Source organism: Hippichthys cyanospilos, chromosome 1 (assembly GCF_059441005.1).
Source record: "Hippichthys cyanospilos isolate Australia breed blue-spotted pipefish chromosome 1, RoL_Hcya_1.0, whole genome shotgun sequence".
Classification (NCBI taxonomy): Eukaryota; Metazoa; Chordata; class Actinopteri; order Syngnathiformes; family Syngnathidae; genus Hippichthys; species Hippichthys cyanospilos.
In genome coordinates, this window is record NC_142369.1 from 25838105 (window position 1) to 25854500 (window position 16396).

At 41.2% G+C, this 16396-nt stretch overlaps 1 protein-coding gene across 5 annotated transcripts in view; it reads left to right on the forward strand.

Moving 5' to 3' along the window:
• The window catches only part of emid1 (EMI domain containing 1), a 51957-nt gene that overhangs the window by 27188 nt on the left and 8373 nt on the right, over positions 1–16396 (forward strand). For all 5 annotated transcript variants that reach the window (XR_015864974.1, XM_088409402.1, XM_088409426.1 and 2 more), the window contains exons 4-9: positions 12210–12299; positions 12389–12450; positions 12536–12668; positions 13267–13311; positions 13389–13496; positions 15613–15717. Coding sequence is in view for 4 of the 5 variants with exons in the window: in XM_088409402.1 (XP_088265528.1) it covers positions 12210–12299; positions 12389–12450; positions 12536–12668; positions 13267–13311; positions 13389–13496; positions 15613–15717 (543 nt within the window). In the remaining variant the exon portion in view is untranslated. The remainder of the gene's footprint in view (positions 1–12209; positions 12300–12388; positions 12451–12535; positions 12669–13266; positions 13312–13388; positions 13497–15612; positions 15718–16396) is intronic.

Here is a 16396-nt window from a genome sequence, read left to right on the forward strand (position 1 = left end):
TTTTCACATATGACCGCATACAGAAAAATCAAAGGGTCCAAGGGTCACTAACATTTGTCACTTTTGTATATTAAACACCCTAATGGCTATTAATCATGTGGCCGCAGTTACGCGAATCAGTTATTATGATTATTTATATACTGTATAAAGAGCACCTTTTCAAAATGCAATCAACCGTTTTAATTGTTGTGAGAAAACAGTGGCATCAGAGTTACTCACCCAGACCGAGTGTTGTGATCGAGACCACGCCATCCGAGTGAGACATTATCGAGACTGGAAGTGACTTTTGGAGGCAAGACCAAGTCTATTTATTGAAGAAAAATCACATCCACCCACATAATAAGAACAAAATGTGACAACAAGGGCGATCTAGTGTTTCGTTGCCCCTGTGCTAAAATAAAAAAAATAAAAGTAAGAAAGATCCATAGAAGCACGCTTGGTTGAGTTTGGTGTAAGAGAATCTCGGTCTCCATCTTATCAAACAGTCCAACACTCTACTCCTCTCTGTGCCTTTCAAATTTTCTTCTGGATGAATGGATAGAAATGTTGTATAAAGTGTAAGCAGTTATAGCTTTGAAAGCGGGAAGAGAGGGGTATAGTAACCAGTTCTTTACTTTTACCCACATAGCATAGAATAATGAGTTGGTATGCTCATCAACATTAATTATTGCATGGGTTGCAAGAAGAAACGTTGATCTGAACATGTATTCATATGTAAAAGAGTCATTCAGTTGATTATAATTCAGTGAACAGAACCTGTCTCTGATGTTTTATAATTTTGTAAATCACGTCTATTCTTAGCGAACGCTCCTCGTTGTGGTTGTCTCACATGTTGCTTGACACATAACTGAGCTTTCTATTTGAGGAAAGAATCAGTGCTGTCAAAATCAAAGGCCTTGTGAGTGTTTCATGCGTGTGTTTTCAACAATAGACATTGGCTTAAATCAAATCCGTGACAAAAGATTCACCTCACCTGCTTGCCGAATGTCAGAATGACAGCTTGGCTTTGATCTTTGCACATAATAATAATAATAATACACAAGTCCATTTATTCAATGAATGTGACTCAAACTTCATTTTTAAAACAGTGTGGCAAATGTGAATTGATACTGAGGTTTCCTTCATGTGGCGGGCATGGTTGGTTTTCTTGAGCTTTCTCAAATATTGTTGTGCACATGCAATACTAAAATAGAATGTTGGCCTTTCGCATTCTCACAAAGCCGCCGAATTCAAGACAAACGGTTTACCCCTTTGTGGTTATAAATTTGGTTCTCATTTCAAAGTAAATACAAGTGGATACGTACATACACAATTTGGGGGTCAATTTAATCGGGGGGAGTCATTTAAGAAGGCCGGTAAATCAAATCCCCTCTTCCCCACATCTGCAATCTGACAGCAATTCGAGAAAATGTCGTTGAGCATTTTTTTATCCAGACAAATCCTAGAGCAGAGCCATTTAACCCCCCATTGGAATGATCCAAGGGGAACATACTTTTTTTGTATTTGGGTGTTATATGAGATGTTCCCAAGCTAAACGACACATCCAATTGTGGCGGGATTGGGCCATGCTGTCCAAAAGAAGTTAAATCATGAGAAAAACAAAACATGACATACACGTGTTGTTCCCAGTTCATTTGGAGCCATGTGAAGAGAAGCGGGTTTGTGGTTTGCAATGAAAGCACAATTTATCATTTATGATATGATCCTAATGACTGCAGTTTGGCAATCACATCTTGGCTCTAGATGTGCTCCCGCAATCACTATCCTATAGTGGATGTGCTCAACAAGCATTGTTGTGCCTGGTTGCCATAGATTAGTCTGCATGTTTGTCAGAGTGCACTCAATTGTTTATATGGTTAACATGTGTGTCTATGGACAAATATAGCGTACACTCTCATGAGTACATACACTCACTCTTGCCGTATTACTAGAGGAAAAATCCCTTATGGCTGCTGTGGCCAACAGAAGAAATAGTCAGTGTTCAGGGCGGCCTCAAACAAACTGAGTGTCCTTCCAGCAATGAGCCAAGGATTCCCCCAGCCACTTCTTGAGTGTATGCAGCAGAGGACATGGAGCGTGTTCACTTGAAGCTTTGCCGATGGGACCGTGCTTGACTACAGCGGAGGACACGGGGCTGGAGCGCTTGTCCACCTCTGGGAAGTAACTGGGGTCAGACGAAAAGGTGTCATGGCCGGGAGTTCAGCTGCATGGTTGGTTGAGAGCAGCTTCTATAGCAAGCAATATTAGATTTCTTTTATTGTTTAGTTTTGATTTACCATGAACTATTTCCTGTCATCAAGTTTGTTTTTTCAGACAGTCGTTTTGCTGATGTTAATCATTTTACAAAGTTACATTTTCTCATCAGTTTATCGTAAATACGGCATTTCAAAAAGAGCTATTAAAATCCTGTGATGATTTTTTTAAATGTGCTGGGTTTTTTTTGTTGCTTGTGAGCAGACTGGACACAAGACACTACAGGATAAGATGCACGGGATTCAAGCATTTACCTTATAAGGGCAAGGAAAAGAAATACCTATACTGTACTATACATAGATATTTTTAGTCAGTATTTCAATCCAGTATAGCATGTAACTGTTTTATCATGAACCTTTCATGTTTTTTAATGTTTTATTCTCATTTTTATGTGTGTTTGTTGTGTTTTTTCTGTATTAGACATTTCTGTTAAGCATTTTAATTGTACTATGTTGTTGGAACTGTGAAGCATGGTGATTTTTCACCTTAAATAAGATCAAATTGATTGATAATGGACAGTGGCCGACTGGGGCAAACTGGGGCAAAAGAAGACACTATCAGAAATAATGAATTAGGAGCAATCTTACAACCGAAAAGTGCTGGGGAAAAAACACTGTCAACAAAAAATTGAAACACATTAAAAGGAAAGTGCTGCAAGAAATGTGTTACCTCATGTCATCTCATCGCATTTTTTTTTTCCACATTTATTTTGCATCTTTTCTGCAGTGTTTTTCTTTTTATTTGTTTGGGTTTTTTGCAGCTATGTTAATCTCAATTTGGGTTTTTTTCCACTTGTTTTAAGTTTGCTTGTATTTCATTTTTCTGATTGTATCTTTCTTGCTGCATTTTTTGTTTGCATTTTTTGCTTGCAGTTGTTTTTGTTTGTTATTTGCCTCATTATTGTGTTTGTAAAGTTCTGTTGGTTGCATCACATTTGCCCTGGCTGGCCAAAATACATATCTACTTTCCAATTACCATGCTTTTTTTCATTTGGTTACAGTGATTAGAATTCTGTGATTGTTTTACTATGTGATGGTACAAAGAGTGCACATACAATACCATTAGTGCTAACACAACATGGCCAGTGTCCTGACTGAGCCACCATTTTTAATGACCCCAAAGCACATAATCTCAGTTTGCCATGAAGATGACTGAAACACTATACTCAATGCAAGCCATCAAATATTTTTTTTTTTTATTCAAGGCGTTATTTTTAGCTAAGATATTATCCCTTCCTTGGCTTCAGTTTTCAAATGTTAAACTTTGGACCTTTCTTGTACAGATGGTGAAATATAATCTGCAAAGGAAAAAAAATATTGGTTATGGTTTGCTATATGTTGGCGTTTCTTACAATCTACAACTACAGCTGTCAAATATATGTGGTGTCGTTAAACACACAATATCTCCCTCTGAGACGTAGTATAAAAGGGCTAAAAATAATACTCTCTTGTAAAAGTACCAGAAAGAACGTTAACGTGAAACTTTAAAAGAGCACGTGTGTAAATACTAAATGCTGCTACGTGAAATCAGGGATTACTGGCAAAATTTTGGTTACACTGAAACATTTTTGTTCAACTTTTGGCCTGATTATCACCTGTCAGATTTCCAGACTGTTTGTGTTTCTTTCACCATTGAATATCACAGCCAAAGTTGTCTTTGTTTCCAGATGGCAGGACTAACGATGAATGATGAAATTATGAACCACTGTGAAAACACGAACAGTTACAGTCAAACAAAACCAGCTACAGCAACATTAATTTATATCGTTCATTATTTTAGTCCCAGAGTGCAGCTCCAAGCAGCTCATCTAATATTTCAACAGCAAGAAATACATTGTTTATGTATGTTTTTGTTGGATGTCTTTTTCTGGCCTATGTTGTTTTTCGAGCCGTTGCATGTTGGCCAGCTGTGGCAGCGCGTTGAGGATGAAGGATTCAAGACTGCTGTGTGTTGGAGTGTTTTATATAGAGAAGTCACCCACACAGCCTCCTCCTTGCAACACCAAGCTGGTGGTGGAGTGTGTGGTTTCTTGTTTTGGCTGCTTCCCCTCATGACCGTGGGATCAAGAGAAGTGGGAAAATGGTCTCGCATCATTGGACAAGACGCCAAGGAAGAGAGAGGGGGGGAGAAAAGAGTGTCACAGTGTGAACATTTAAGGTCGACCGGGGTTACCAGGGAAGCATTAATTAGGTGTCTTCTCATGATAAAATTAAAGTGTGTATGCCGTGTCGTGGGCCTGTCGCACACTTTTATTGACATCTGCTCCTTTCAAGTGCAGGAAACGTTGGCACAGCCTGTCCCGCCACTTTCAAACGTGACTGCAATTCAACAGATGTGCCCACTGCTAACTTTAGGCACTTTACATAAACCGCACTTTTATTTGCAAGCAAGCATGGTATTAAGAAATTGGTTTCTGGCACTGTTTTGAGTAAGACCGTGAGAGCAGCAAGTGCAAGTCCTTTATGATTCTTGGATTTGATGTAAATGCCAGAGTTGCTGCTGTGGCTATTTGGTGCTGCAAAGTGCATGCCAGGCCAGGATACTCTTAATAAGAATACTGTTTTGTCCGAGAACGTCTTCCAGGTACCATTCAACTCTGTTTCTGCAAGTTCAGGATTCACCATCACTCGGTCAGTTTTTTCTTTGGCGTCGCATGAACAAAACTAGAATATAAACATAGTCAAAAGTAACAAAACCAGAGCATGACAAAATAAAATTACACACAAGGAGCACTGACTTTCATTGAGGCAGCACAGTGGAAATATAACTAGCTGACTAGCTAACTTGGATAGCAGGGTTAAACTTTCTCTAATCAGGGTGCAGATTTGCAGTTGAGGGATGGGAGAATGTCCCTCCTGTTTCCATTCTGTAGTCATACTGAGCAGATTTATTCTGGAGGATGTCTGCGTTGCTGGAGCATGAGGTTGATGCCATGTTGTTTTTCTTCAGTCAATTCCACTGGATCATGAGAAATCTCAATGAGCCATTAAGGACTTATTTTTACACTAATCCCTTCTCTGGTGGACTGATGGATTTATTAAACATTAAATAGTCATAAAATAAAGAAGAGCCCACCTAGCATTACGAAGAATATTATTGTAGAGTTCTTTGAGCTTTCAACATTATGCAATTTTGAACTGGAGTGAGCAAAGTCTAATTTCAACTTGCAGCCAGCACATTGCTTATTGTGATTATTCAGAACTTGTGCATTCAATACTAAAGCTTCAGAAATGCAACTAAATTTCTACAACTGGCTGTATTATTTAAGTTGTGCCTTTGTGTATTTTCACAATATAAACATTTACTTTAATGACATTTTATAATTGAAATGATCATTTAGGTTTAGTGGCTCCTACATACTGCAGCTTTGGCTTAATCCATTGTATGCCAGTCTTATCAATCTGTACACTGAATAGTATGTTCAGTCTCCAAATGAAAGCTGGCGTCGTATAAACTAACGTTTCTGTCTGTTTTAAGTTGAAACGGGTCATGACACAACATTTACTGTCCCTCATAGAAAAACAGACCACCACCACCACACTCACGCAGTAAAACAAGCCAAAACATAGGGGATGGACAAGCTGCTTAATAATTAGCGGGGTTAATATCAGTAGCGCTCCATTTCCCCATGATTAGTCTTTTTTACAGGTATTCCCGTCATTCTGCCTAAAGCTCTTTGGGGTGTTTTCTCTTGATGAAACACTCTGCTGAGGAAGTGGGACAATTAGGAGAGAAAGGGGGAGATTTATAGAAGGCATCCTGTGCGGAGACACACAGCTCCTGTTTGCGAGTGCCGATGGGATCTTTGGTTCTTGGCCAAACAAGCACGCCTGTCAGCAGTCAACCCACCAGTCTGACCACCAGGCTTGGTGCCGCTCTGTAATTACACACCACAGCCTGCTGGTGGGAGGGGGAGACTGAGAGCCTGTCAGTGCCATCAGCATCACTAGAGGCATGTGTTGGAAAAACAGCAAGAACTGCGGAATGGGAGAGTGAGAGGGAAGGTGAGGTAAAGACAGCTCTGTCTGGGTTGAGGCGGGAAGCCTCCTCTTTCCTGTGAGAGATTACAGGCTATGTGGTTTTGGCCACATCTGCATGGGCTGGACATATGTGAGAATTGTCCCAGGAGGGGTGGCAATCATTTGTCCATTAGCCCAGAAAAGCAACAATTTCACTTTGTGCTGATCGTATGAGTAAAAACCTTGACCCAAGGTGGTTAATCTGGACCTCTTGAGTCATTATCTGAGCTAGACATTTGACAAACAAAGTTTGGAAATATCATTTTCTTTTCCAGAGGCCAGTTCATAAAGGTGTATTTGTAAGGGTTTAGTGGAATGTACCTAAAGCCCCGAGCCCACTGAGGGGCAAATGGTTGGGAGTGTCGGCAAAGGTAGCGAGCGGATGTTCCATTCTCGTCAAGGGTTCGCAAACACTCGGCAGGCGATCGCCTGCACTCTTGTCGCAAAGATAGACCATTAAAACGGTTGGCAAACCTCTGGTGAACATCTATAGACCACCTGACAAATGTTTGAAACCATGAACAAACTGACAAACCCTGACACGGATGTGCTTTTGCTACTGTACATCCGTCCGCACACGCAGACATTATCCCCTCAGTGGGATGCCATTTTAAATATGGACAAAATGCTGTACATCCTTATATCCGTTTCCAATTGAACCAGTTTACATTTGCGTCATATTTTATGCTCAAAGCATCTATAGAAGAGCCAGTCTTCAACAACAGAGTGTTTAAACAATCAAAAAGTAAGTAACCACATACTGTGATTTTACACTAACTGGGGATTCCGTTGTGTATTTGTGATGTTCTGTGTGTTACTATCTGGGATGTCTTTTTTAACTGAAGCCCTTTGAGACTCTGGTGATTCAGGGTACAGGGTATACAAATAAACTTGACTTGACAAACAGCAAAACTGCCCATTGAACTGCATTGTTTGCGATCTCTGAAAACCTCCGCTAAACGTATCATCCACCGTAATTGTTTTTTTTTTTTTAAATATTAAAAGTATAGATATATTGGGGGGGAAAAATCTACACATGGCGTGTGTTCCACTGTATTAGCCAGTTCCATCACCGATTAACATGAGAGGTACTCAGTGCTCCATCAATCGCAATGAAGCGGTCGAACGTGAAGGTAGTATTGGTGGAGAGCAAATTTTGAAGAAAAACAATGAACAAAAACTTAAGCATGAACAAATTAGACCAAAAGCTACCGACAGATACATAAATGTAACTTGAAGAACTACGCTAATATTGCTAACACCAATTAGCATGCATTCTACCTACTTGGGATGATGTGCTGTATCAGCAGCCTGTAGTTCATCACTAGTTCTCTGCGCTCTACCACCCATAGACATGGTCACACACCCCCACACACACTGCCTAAAAACAAGCAACAACAACAACAAAAAAGAGAAGACTGCCTGACTGCTGGAAAAGTAGATCCTAGGAACAAACAGTTTGTACTTTCTTGATTTAGATTAAACCAGTTCTGGCCTCATCACCCTGTACAGTATATATTGATTTAACTACACCTTTAGCTATCTTCATACCAATCTACGTACCAGGTTATTTATATACCTACCTAACTAGCTGGTCAGCTAGTCTAACTGGTCTAACTTGTAACCGGCTTTAACAGACTTTACTCTAAACCAATTGTGAAGGTGTACTTAACTTTGAGCATTTCTATCCTTGAGCATCCTTTTTGACCAGCCGCTGCCTTGGCTCAAGTGTCTGTGCTGCTTGATGAGGTGAGATGTGTGTGCTGGAGGCGGGGACCTCTCTGACCTGCCATGCTCTCACCTCAAGGTCTTGAAGACTTCTTTCACAACACCTCCTCTACACTTGTAAAGCAGAGCACATGGTGACACAGCTGCTTCCATGTGCACTTGTTTTCCAGCACAACTTAAACATAAGGTATCTGTTAAGTTTAACTTGAATTTTCCTTGGGGATCAACTATGTAACCACATTTTGCCTCTCACCTGTAATTACAGCGAAGTCTATCCAGTGTGTGGGCTTGTAGAGGAAGGGATGATGAAGTGTGTCAATCACCTAATTACCAAAAGGTGTTACCATGGGAAAGCTAAATAAACACTCAAGGTTTGCAATACACAAAGCAATAAGTCAGTGCTATAAGCAACACTTTTGATATAATATTTTATCCAAAATAGTATAGGCATGATTCATTAACATATTCAGCCAAAAATAATTATAGAGAATCATAAATACACTTGTACTTCATGGACTCCGCTCCCCAGGTTTTTCATTCAATGTCATTCCGTTCCCCGTGGCTGCCCAATTGACAGTGCAGCGCAGTCTTGCAAAATTGCCGGCTGGGAAGACGTCTTTCTCTCCTAGGTTGCCAGATTGGCATGCTTTATGGCCATCACATGGCAGGTTTTTCAAAAGAAGATCTGTCAATGGAAAAAAGAAATCAAATCACTTCAGCTGGATGTTTTCTGGTCCCTTTTAAAACTGACAATAAAAGTGCACACTAAGCATATGTAAAGTATATACAGTACTGCTTAGTCACTTTGTTCAGCCTGGGTCGTCCCAGTTGCAAGAGTTGTGCTCTCTGTGATTAGTGTGTGCGTGTGGGTGTGTGCTCGCCGCAGCAGTGCTATTCATCCTGTCTGAGGCTGTTCAGCGACAGAGACAAACACCCTCAGCGCCCACTAATGATGCTGCAGCGCTGAGCTCAGCTAATTGACTCGACAGAGATGGATCAGGAACTTTACACTCTGCTGTGCCTGCCAGCTGTGGTGCGTGTGTCTGCGTGCGTGTGTCATTGCGTGTGTGTGTGCATGCGTTGATTTTTGAGGACATAGAGGTCCTGCTAGCTTTACTTTTTTCACTGGGGGTTTCTGTCACCAACCAAACTTTCGGTAATACTTTGGTTATCCACATTTTCAATTTTAAAAGCCAGGACACTACAATTTTGCTGAAACTTTAAAATGCTAAAAATTCTCACCAGCAAATCTTTATAACAAATTTAATGTCAATCTGGTGATCAATGGTTGTGTTATTACTTTAGTTATCTTGGTTGACAGTTCAACAGCACTAAGCAAGTCAATTTACTTACCAATAGCCAACCTTTTTTGCTTGGTGCCGTTTCTGTACTCACGTAGTAAAATTTGTATCACCTTCCACCGCAAGCAAAGTTGACATGCAGCTCTAATGATTTTGATGCGTCAAATAAAATAGAACAAGATTAGACGATTTGGGGATGAAGCACTTTTTAGCACTTTCTTGGAAGTGGTCCTGGAATGCCCTCTGCCTGGGGTCGAATGGGGTCATGTCATCACGTCATCTGTAATGTAAAATTACACGTCACCCTTGCTAAAATACACCACAAAACTTTCAAAAATATTAACTCTTCCTGTATAGTTCCAAACACAGACTATGTTCCAAAGCAATCACCAGATCACGCTTGAAGAATTTCCATCTGAACTGCCTGGTGGACTGGGCTCTGGCACTCCTTTTTTGGGGCACTCTGTTGAGTTTCAGGGGAGGGAGGCAGTGTGCACAATTTCCAAACTTACCTCACATTTTGGAATGGGCATTCTTTTTTTTTTTCTTCATGTTATAGTTTTGACCAATGCTACTTCTGGTCTGAAAAATACGATACTTGCAAAAAACAGTGATATATTACGCTGGGGTCGAATATGAGGCTTGGCAGGCCTATTAGTGAGAATCTGGCTAAACGATCCGTTACTCTGTCTGACCTTCACCCTCAACTATACATGCATGATGTTAGGCAGCCTGCAGGCAGAAGACTCATGACTTTTTAATAAGTCCCCTGGGGTTTGATGAATGAGAATGGGGGATATGTTCACTGAATCACTGTTGTATCTTCAACTATATGCTACCACGCACAGTACGGGACATTATTTCGGTTTGCAGGTCATATCGGAGTCACTGTAGTATTTACTCATCTCCATATCTATTTTGCAGCAGAGAAGCGATAATTCAAGGAGTGTTGACAAACAAATGACCAAGACAGCTTGTGCCCTAAAATAGGGCAAGATCCAGCACCAAGGACAGAACAGCCTCTGGCCCACTGAACTCTCTGCAGGGGTATTTCTCTAATGAATAGCCCTAACCGACTCACTCGTTGGGACACAGTGCATCCTGAGGGCAAGAGGCCAACTATATTCCATGTTTCTTTGACACCCCCTACCCCGATAGGGCAATTAGCCCACTGAGAAGCAAACACTGAATGTCCGGGAAGAGGCGTCATTGCATCCTAACTATGATGATGTTAAAGGATCTCATGTGAAGCCTCATTCTTGGCTTTTATTGAACTCACTCAGGAGCTGGCAAAGATTTAGTTCACCTTTGAAGATAATAAGACGGAGAGTAATTGTGTAAAAAGAAGTGTGTAGGAGATACTTGTCCTTGTGCCAAATCCAGCTTATGGCTCGCAAAATAACCCATCTGTGGGTGGGGAAATTAAGTCTCTGACTCGAGAGAAAGAGAAGTGATGCTTGCGAGGGGTGATGTCTACAGTTCCTGTCTAAAGCCCATTTTTGGTAATTAAAACCAGCCCTTTCTTGTGCATAAACACAGTGACTACACAGTGTGCGTGTGTGTGCGTGTGTGTTTGCCTTGACTGCTACATGGTTGACGTTGTTATCTAAACATGGAGCAGGTTGCCACATTGTAGACAAGTCTTATGCCGCTTAAATCCATATTTACCTATAATCTTCAGGAGAAAAAAAAATAACCACACGCCAAAACACTAAAATCATCAAGTGGGGTTTCGGAGAAGGGATTCAGTTTCCCGCAAACCATCTGCTCTGTATCTTTCGTACATAGCACTACCATCCACTTTTTGGAGTAATCAGTCAAGATGTTATGCTTAGCTGCCTTAAGGACTCAAATGTTTTTTTTTTCCTGTGCCACACAAAAAATGCTTTTTCATCTGTTATTTTACCAATGAGATTCAGTACATTGTTAAGTATGGCATGCCAGTAATGCGTTAATGAATATGACTTTTGTAACTTATAGGTGCAGGTGCTTTTGGATTTTTTTTTGTGTGTGTTGATGGCTACTGCTGACAGAATGTAAGGAAGCACTACTTCCTGGTTGCTAATGACGTGCTCTGCCCAACTATTTTTTGAGCACCTGGCCTGAGTAGATCCAGACCTAAGCAGACAAAAGAGTTCATTAGATAAAAGAACCCCTAGAACCCTCTGACACGAACTCCTTCACTTTGGCAGGACAGGATACAAGCTCATTGTTTTGGGACGAGCAAGCTATTGCTTATTCGCTTTCTCCTATGCCGTCTCGATGTTCTCCTGACTACTCTTGTGTGTTGACGAGAATGTCTGGGATAACGGTATTGAATGCCGAGCTGTAGTCAGTGAATAGCATCTTGACATAGTTCTCCTGGTGTTCCAGGCGCAGTGTGACGATGTGATGGCAATGGGGCCCTCGGTGCACCTGTTTGCCGGGTTTGCTAATTGGTGAGGGTTAAATGCGGGAGGCAGGTTTACTTTGATGTGCCGTGCAACAAGTTTAGTTCAAAGTATTTAGTGATGATGTGTGCGAGTGTCTATTGTTGCCAGTTTGGGATCCAGGCACTATGGGCGGTTGAGAAATAAAACCCTGGAAAGAGAAAGAAAATCGTACTCATCCGTATCAGAAAACACGTTTTTAGAGCTATTTAGTTTATGCTAAATTAACGTTTAATGGTGACATTTGTAATTGTGCTTACACGTGTGCAGGGACAGTTTGATGTTATATTACTTTTTTTTTTTTTTCATGATCTCAAATCCCATGATTTGCCTTCGAGTTTAGGGGACAATATCATTAATATCAATATGTTTGTCATGTAATCAGGACGTAAACTTCAAAAGGACTTCAAACAAGCCACATCAGACTTCAAGTCTAAATGACAAGCGGTGACATCATCCTGTTTCTTTGTATTCTACAGATGCGGGAAAACAGCAAGTGGCTCAGGAGGCAATAAGAAAAGCGTCCACGCTGCGTCGCCCACCTGCAGGCACAGGGGAGTCCCTTTCATGTAAGAGCTACCATGTGTCCTAACTCGGCCATTAAAAAGAACTGGTGGGAGCCTCCTGTGGGTGTAAATCACTATTTTCTGTTTCCTAGACTGTCTCAACTGCAGTCGAATCACAGCAATGAATGACAGGCTCAGTTCCCTAGAGGCAAAGGTTTGTGGACTCATCCAATCTCCTATAGCCAAATATGTGATTACATGTATTTCATTACACAAATTTTAATGTTCCACATCACTAGGTCCAAGTACTCACTGCCTTGCCGTCCATATCTCAACGCCACCCTCTGTCCAGGGGAAAGGTTACCCCGGAGGCCGCCTTGCTGTTGGGGGCCGCGCCTGCTAAGGGGGCTCCCGGTGAGCAGGGGCCTGCCGGTAGGTATATTTTATCGTCTTATGTCAATCCCTATCATAGTAAAGAAGCACTACCTGAAGTACGCGTGAGTTCACACTATTTGAAAAAATAATCTTTCACCATTATCTTACTGATCTTTTTTTTGCCCTGTCTACCTGCTCATATATGTACTACTTATGATATATCTTATTTCCACCTCTCCACATAGCACTCATTTCCTCTAGTCTGAGTAAGAGAGTCATTTGAGGTGCACACTTATAGAGCTCAAGGCGAGTGCTTCTCTTCTTTCCTGGACTCAAGCCCAGCCTTGGCCGTGGCTGCTGCTGCTGCCAAAAAAAAAAAAAAATGAACACACCAACGCATATCGAAGATGCATTGAGCATTAATATGGCCTCTTTAATAAAGAACAATTACCACCTTTGCTGAGTTCACATAAAATTATTGACTAAAAATGATCATTATCCTCAAGTTATATCAATTACTTTTTTTTTTTGTTAACCCAAAAACCAACAAATTACGTTCTTGCTGTAAGATGGAATCAGATATTGACTTTTGCCTTTGGGCTTTTGAGCTGAGTGAAATAATTAACAACAGCTCATTTAAGTCCTTCTATTTCAGGTCCTCAGGGTGAAAAAGGCAATGATGGTCTTCCAGGCAGAGATGGTAAAATTGTACTCACTGTTGATGTTAAACCAATCGCTTTGCCTTTGCAATTAGAGATGACTATCTTCGCCTTTTAGGAAAAACAGGTTCTCGAGGCTCGCCGGGTCCCATTGGGCCACGAGGTGAGGCAGGCGCAAGAGGCCCAGCTGGAAGCCCTGGTTTGAAGGGAACCATAGGACCTGCAGGTATGATGGGACATTTTGGGATGAAATTACCCGATTGTAAAACTTGTGCATCTTGAGAGAGAGATGGGGGAGAGGGGGAGGGAGGGAGAGCGAGAGAGAGGGAACCTTTCTTGCCTCTACATTTGATGGCCTCACTGTTAACCAAACACTTATGGAAACAAGACTGAGCCATGATATCCGGCTTTGGGGTGTTTGTCTTTCACTTAAACCACTTGGTCAATCCAAAAGGACCTCCAGCTGTAACCAGCAGCGTTTTCCAGACATTTTTTCTGCAAACTCTAACTTTGGCCGCTTGTTTCATTTAGATGTTTTGAATACTGCTTTTTCAGTGGTCATTAAAAGTCTTGACTACTTTTCGAATCAACCATAGCGCTGACACGTGCTGCTGCAGCTCATGGTCACCAATCAGAATATAAACAGAGGAATAAACCTGCTCGATGTATTCAGATCTCGAATAAATCAACTGTAGGAAAAAGTAAATCCGCAGGCAGCTGTGACTTGAATGATAATAAAGCAAATAGTGGTGCATGTGTGTCATCACATCTGCTCTCAACACACTGTTTTCTTCTCCACCCTGGATCGCAAAGGCCTCTAACTGTGTGTGACCCGTGTTCTGAACCTGCTGCTGGGTAATGACCAGACATTGACCATTTTTTTTAACAAACCTCTCAGAGGAACGCCTTGCAAATTCAAAGTTAAATGAATATGATCTATATATACACAAATCACAGGCTGTTATGCTTTCCATGTGGCTGAAATGTTATTGCGTTTCTTTCGCTACAGTATGACTTCATAGCCACCCAAAGCCTGTGCTACATATTGTATTTAAAGCTATATTTTTCTCATTGTACTGATTTTTTATCCAAGGATAAATATGGAACTGGATTGCGTCCACTATAATTCAAAGACAATTGAATTAGGACAGGTTAATGATAATATAGGAGTAAATTGTATTTTGTGCAATTACAGATTACTGGTAATACAGTAAATGCAAGTATGGTTGAATATATTTTTTAAAACTGGTCTGGGTAAGCAGGTCGTTTGAATTATCGTGCCATATTGTAACTCAAACTTCCCTCCCATGCTCCCAAATCACCGCAGCTGCTTATGCTGCAACTTTAAGTGAGAATGACCTATATGGATGTCAGATCAGGGTTATAATAACATTACCTTGCAAAGTAATAATTCTCAGACTGCGCTTGTCAGTTCTAGTGCAGTGCGGTGCCACAGCAAAGAACAAGGTGGTGTGTCTGGACCTAAAAAAAAAAACAAAAAAACAAGAAGTGGCCACATTACCTTTTAAATCCAAACAATGATGTCAGATACTGTGATGGCACCGCCTTGTTTCCACCCTTGAAAGTTTGCAGGAGGGGGTACACTTCCTCCAACTATCCAATGCAAGTTTGTTTAATGTGAATTAGTGCCTGCAACACTTGATTGAAAGTAAGATTCTGCTGATTTGATTTGTTTTAGGGACTTTTAGGACTCCTGTTGAATTCAGACAAATAAAGTCAGCTATATACACCATGCATGGAAAAATATTGGCACAATCATGCACCAGCCATTATAGTATTTTACTATTGCTCCTCTTCTCTCCTTCAGTGTTGTTACTCCATGAAAGAAAGGTAGCCTGAGTCGATGGCAAAAAAAAGAAAAAGAAAAATGGCTGCGAGAGTAAGGACTCCATATTCGTGCATTTCATTATATAAATGTCCATCTGAAATGTAGTTGATTTAGCAATGGCTCAAATTGTTTTTTTCCTAATGACATATCCACCAGTCACAGTGGCTATATTGTTTCCTAGCCAACGAGGGTCACGGGATTGCCTTGCCCTCTTTAGCAAAGAAATGGTCAGGACAAATTCTCTAACGTAGTGCAAGGTGGTTTTACACATACACAACTTACTCGCCATTAAATAAATATTCTACGTCTTGGAAAACAAAAATGACTATTGTAACGATCTTTCAACTGTGTCATCTGTGGGTCTCGTGGAGGACAGCCACGCTTGCCAGTAATGTAAAATAACCACCTTTACTTTATTTCATTTTGACCCTCAAGCTCTCTATGTTCGTCTCCTAAGTTTAGTAACTCTCTTTTTGTCCTCTGTCAATCTCAGGCCCCCGTGGTCCACCGGGACTCCCAGGAGAGAGAGGTCTACCAGGTCCTCCCGGGCCCCCAGGACCCCCTGCTCCTCCGACTGCCCGCATCCCTAACCCAGACAGTAAGACCCGGTCCTAAATAATCGACACGTATCAAAATATTGTAACAGTGGAGCCTCCAAACATAATCCAGTTTGTCAAGCCGTATTGACTTCCAAGAAAATAACAGAAGGTTACCTTCTTAAAAATTCCCTCATCATAAACTCAACCACCATACACAGTTTATCCGTCGAAGCCTTAGAAAGTTGATGGAAAACAATCTAGTTTTCGAGAATTTTTAGTTCTACTTGGTTCCTTTTGCTTTCGTGCCAAGTAGAACAGAATCAAAGGCGCTGAGATTGAAGACAGAAGACGGTGTGAGATTGACACAGACTTAACATGCTGTGATGAAAACCTGTCCACCTCTGATGTCACTCAACTGCTTCCAGATGTCCGCTCCTTATGCCTCTCAAGGTCAACGCATCAGCACCTTTTATTTGTTGATTCACTGGTTTTAAGGGAGGGGGGGAGTATTTAAGGCAAAGATTTGTCAGCGTGAGCTTCCTGTGTAAGGATTGGGATTGGCATGATGAGACTGGGAGCTATTTCTTTCACATCAAAGAACCAGCAGGGAATGTCGGGAGGATGGGAAGGCAGGCAGGCCTTTCAATGCTGACCTTACTTGGGAAAATACAAGTTGTTTTGGCGTGTACGTATCTATGAGGGGGTTAAATGTCTCTCGTGTGGACCACCGGTGCTTAA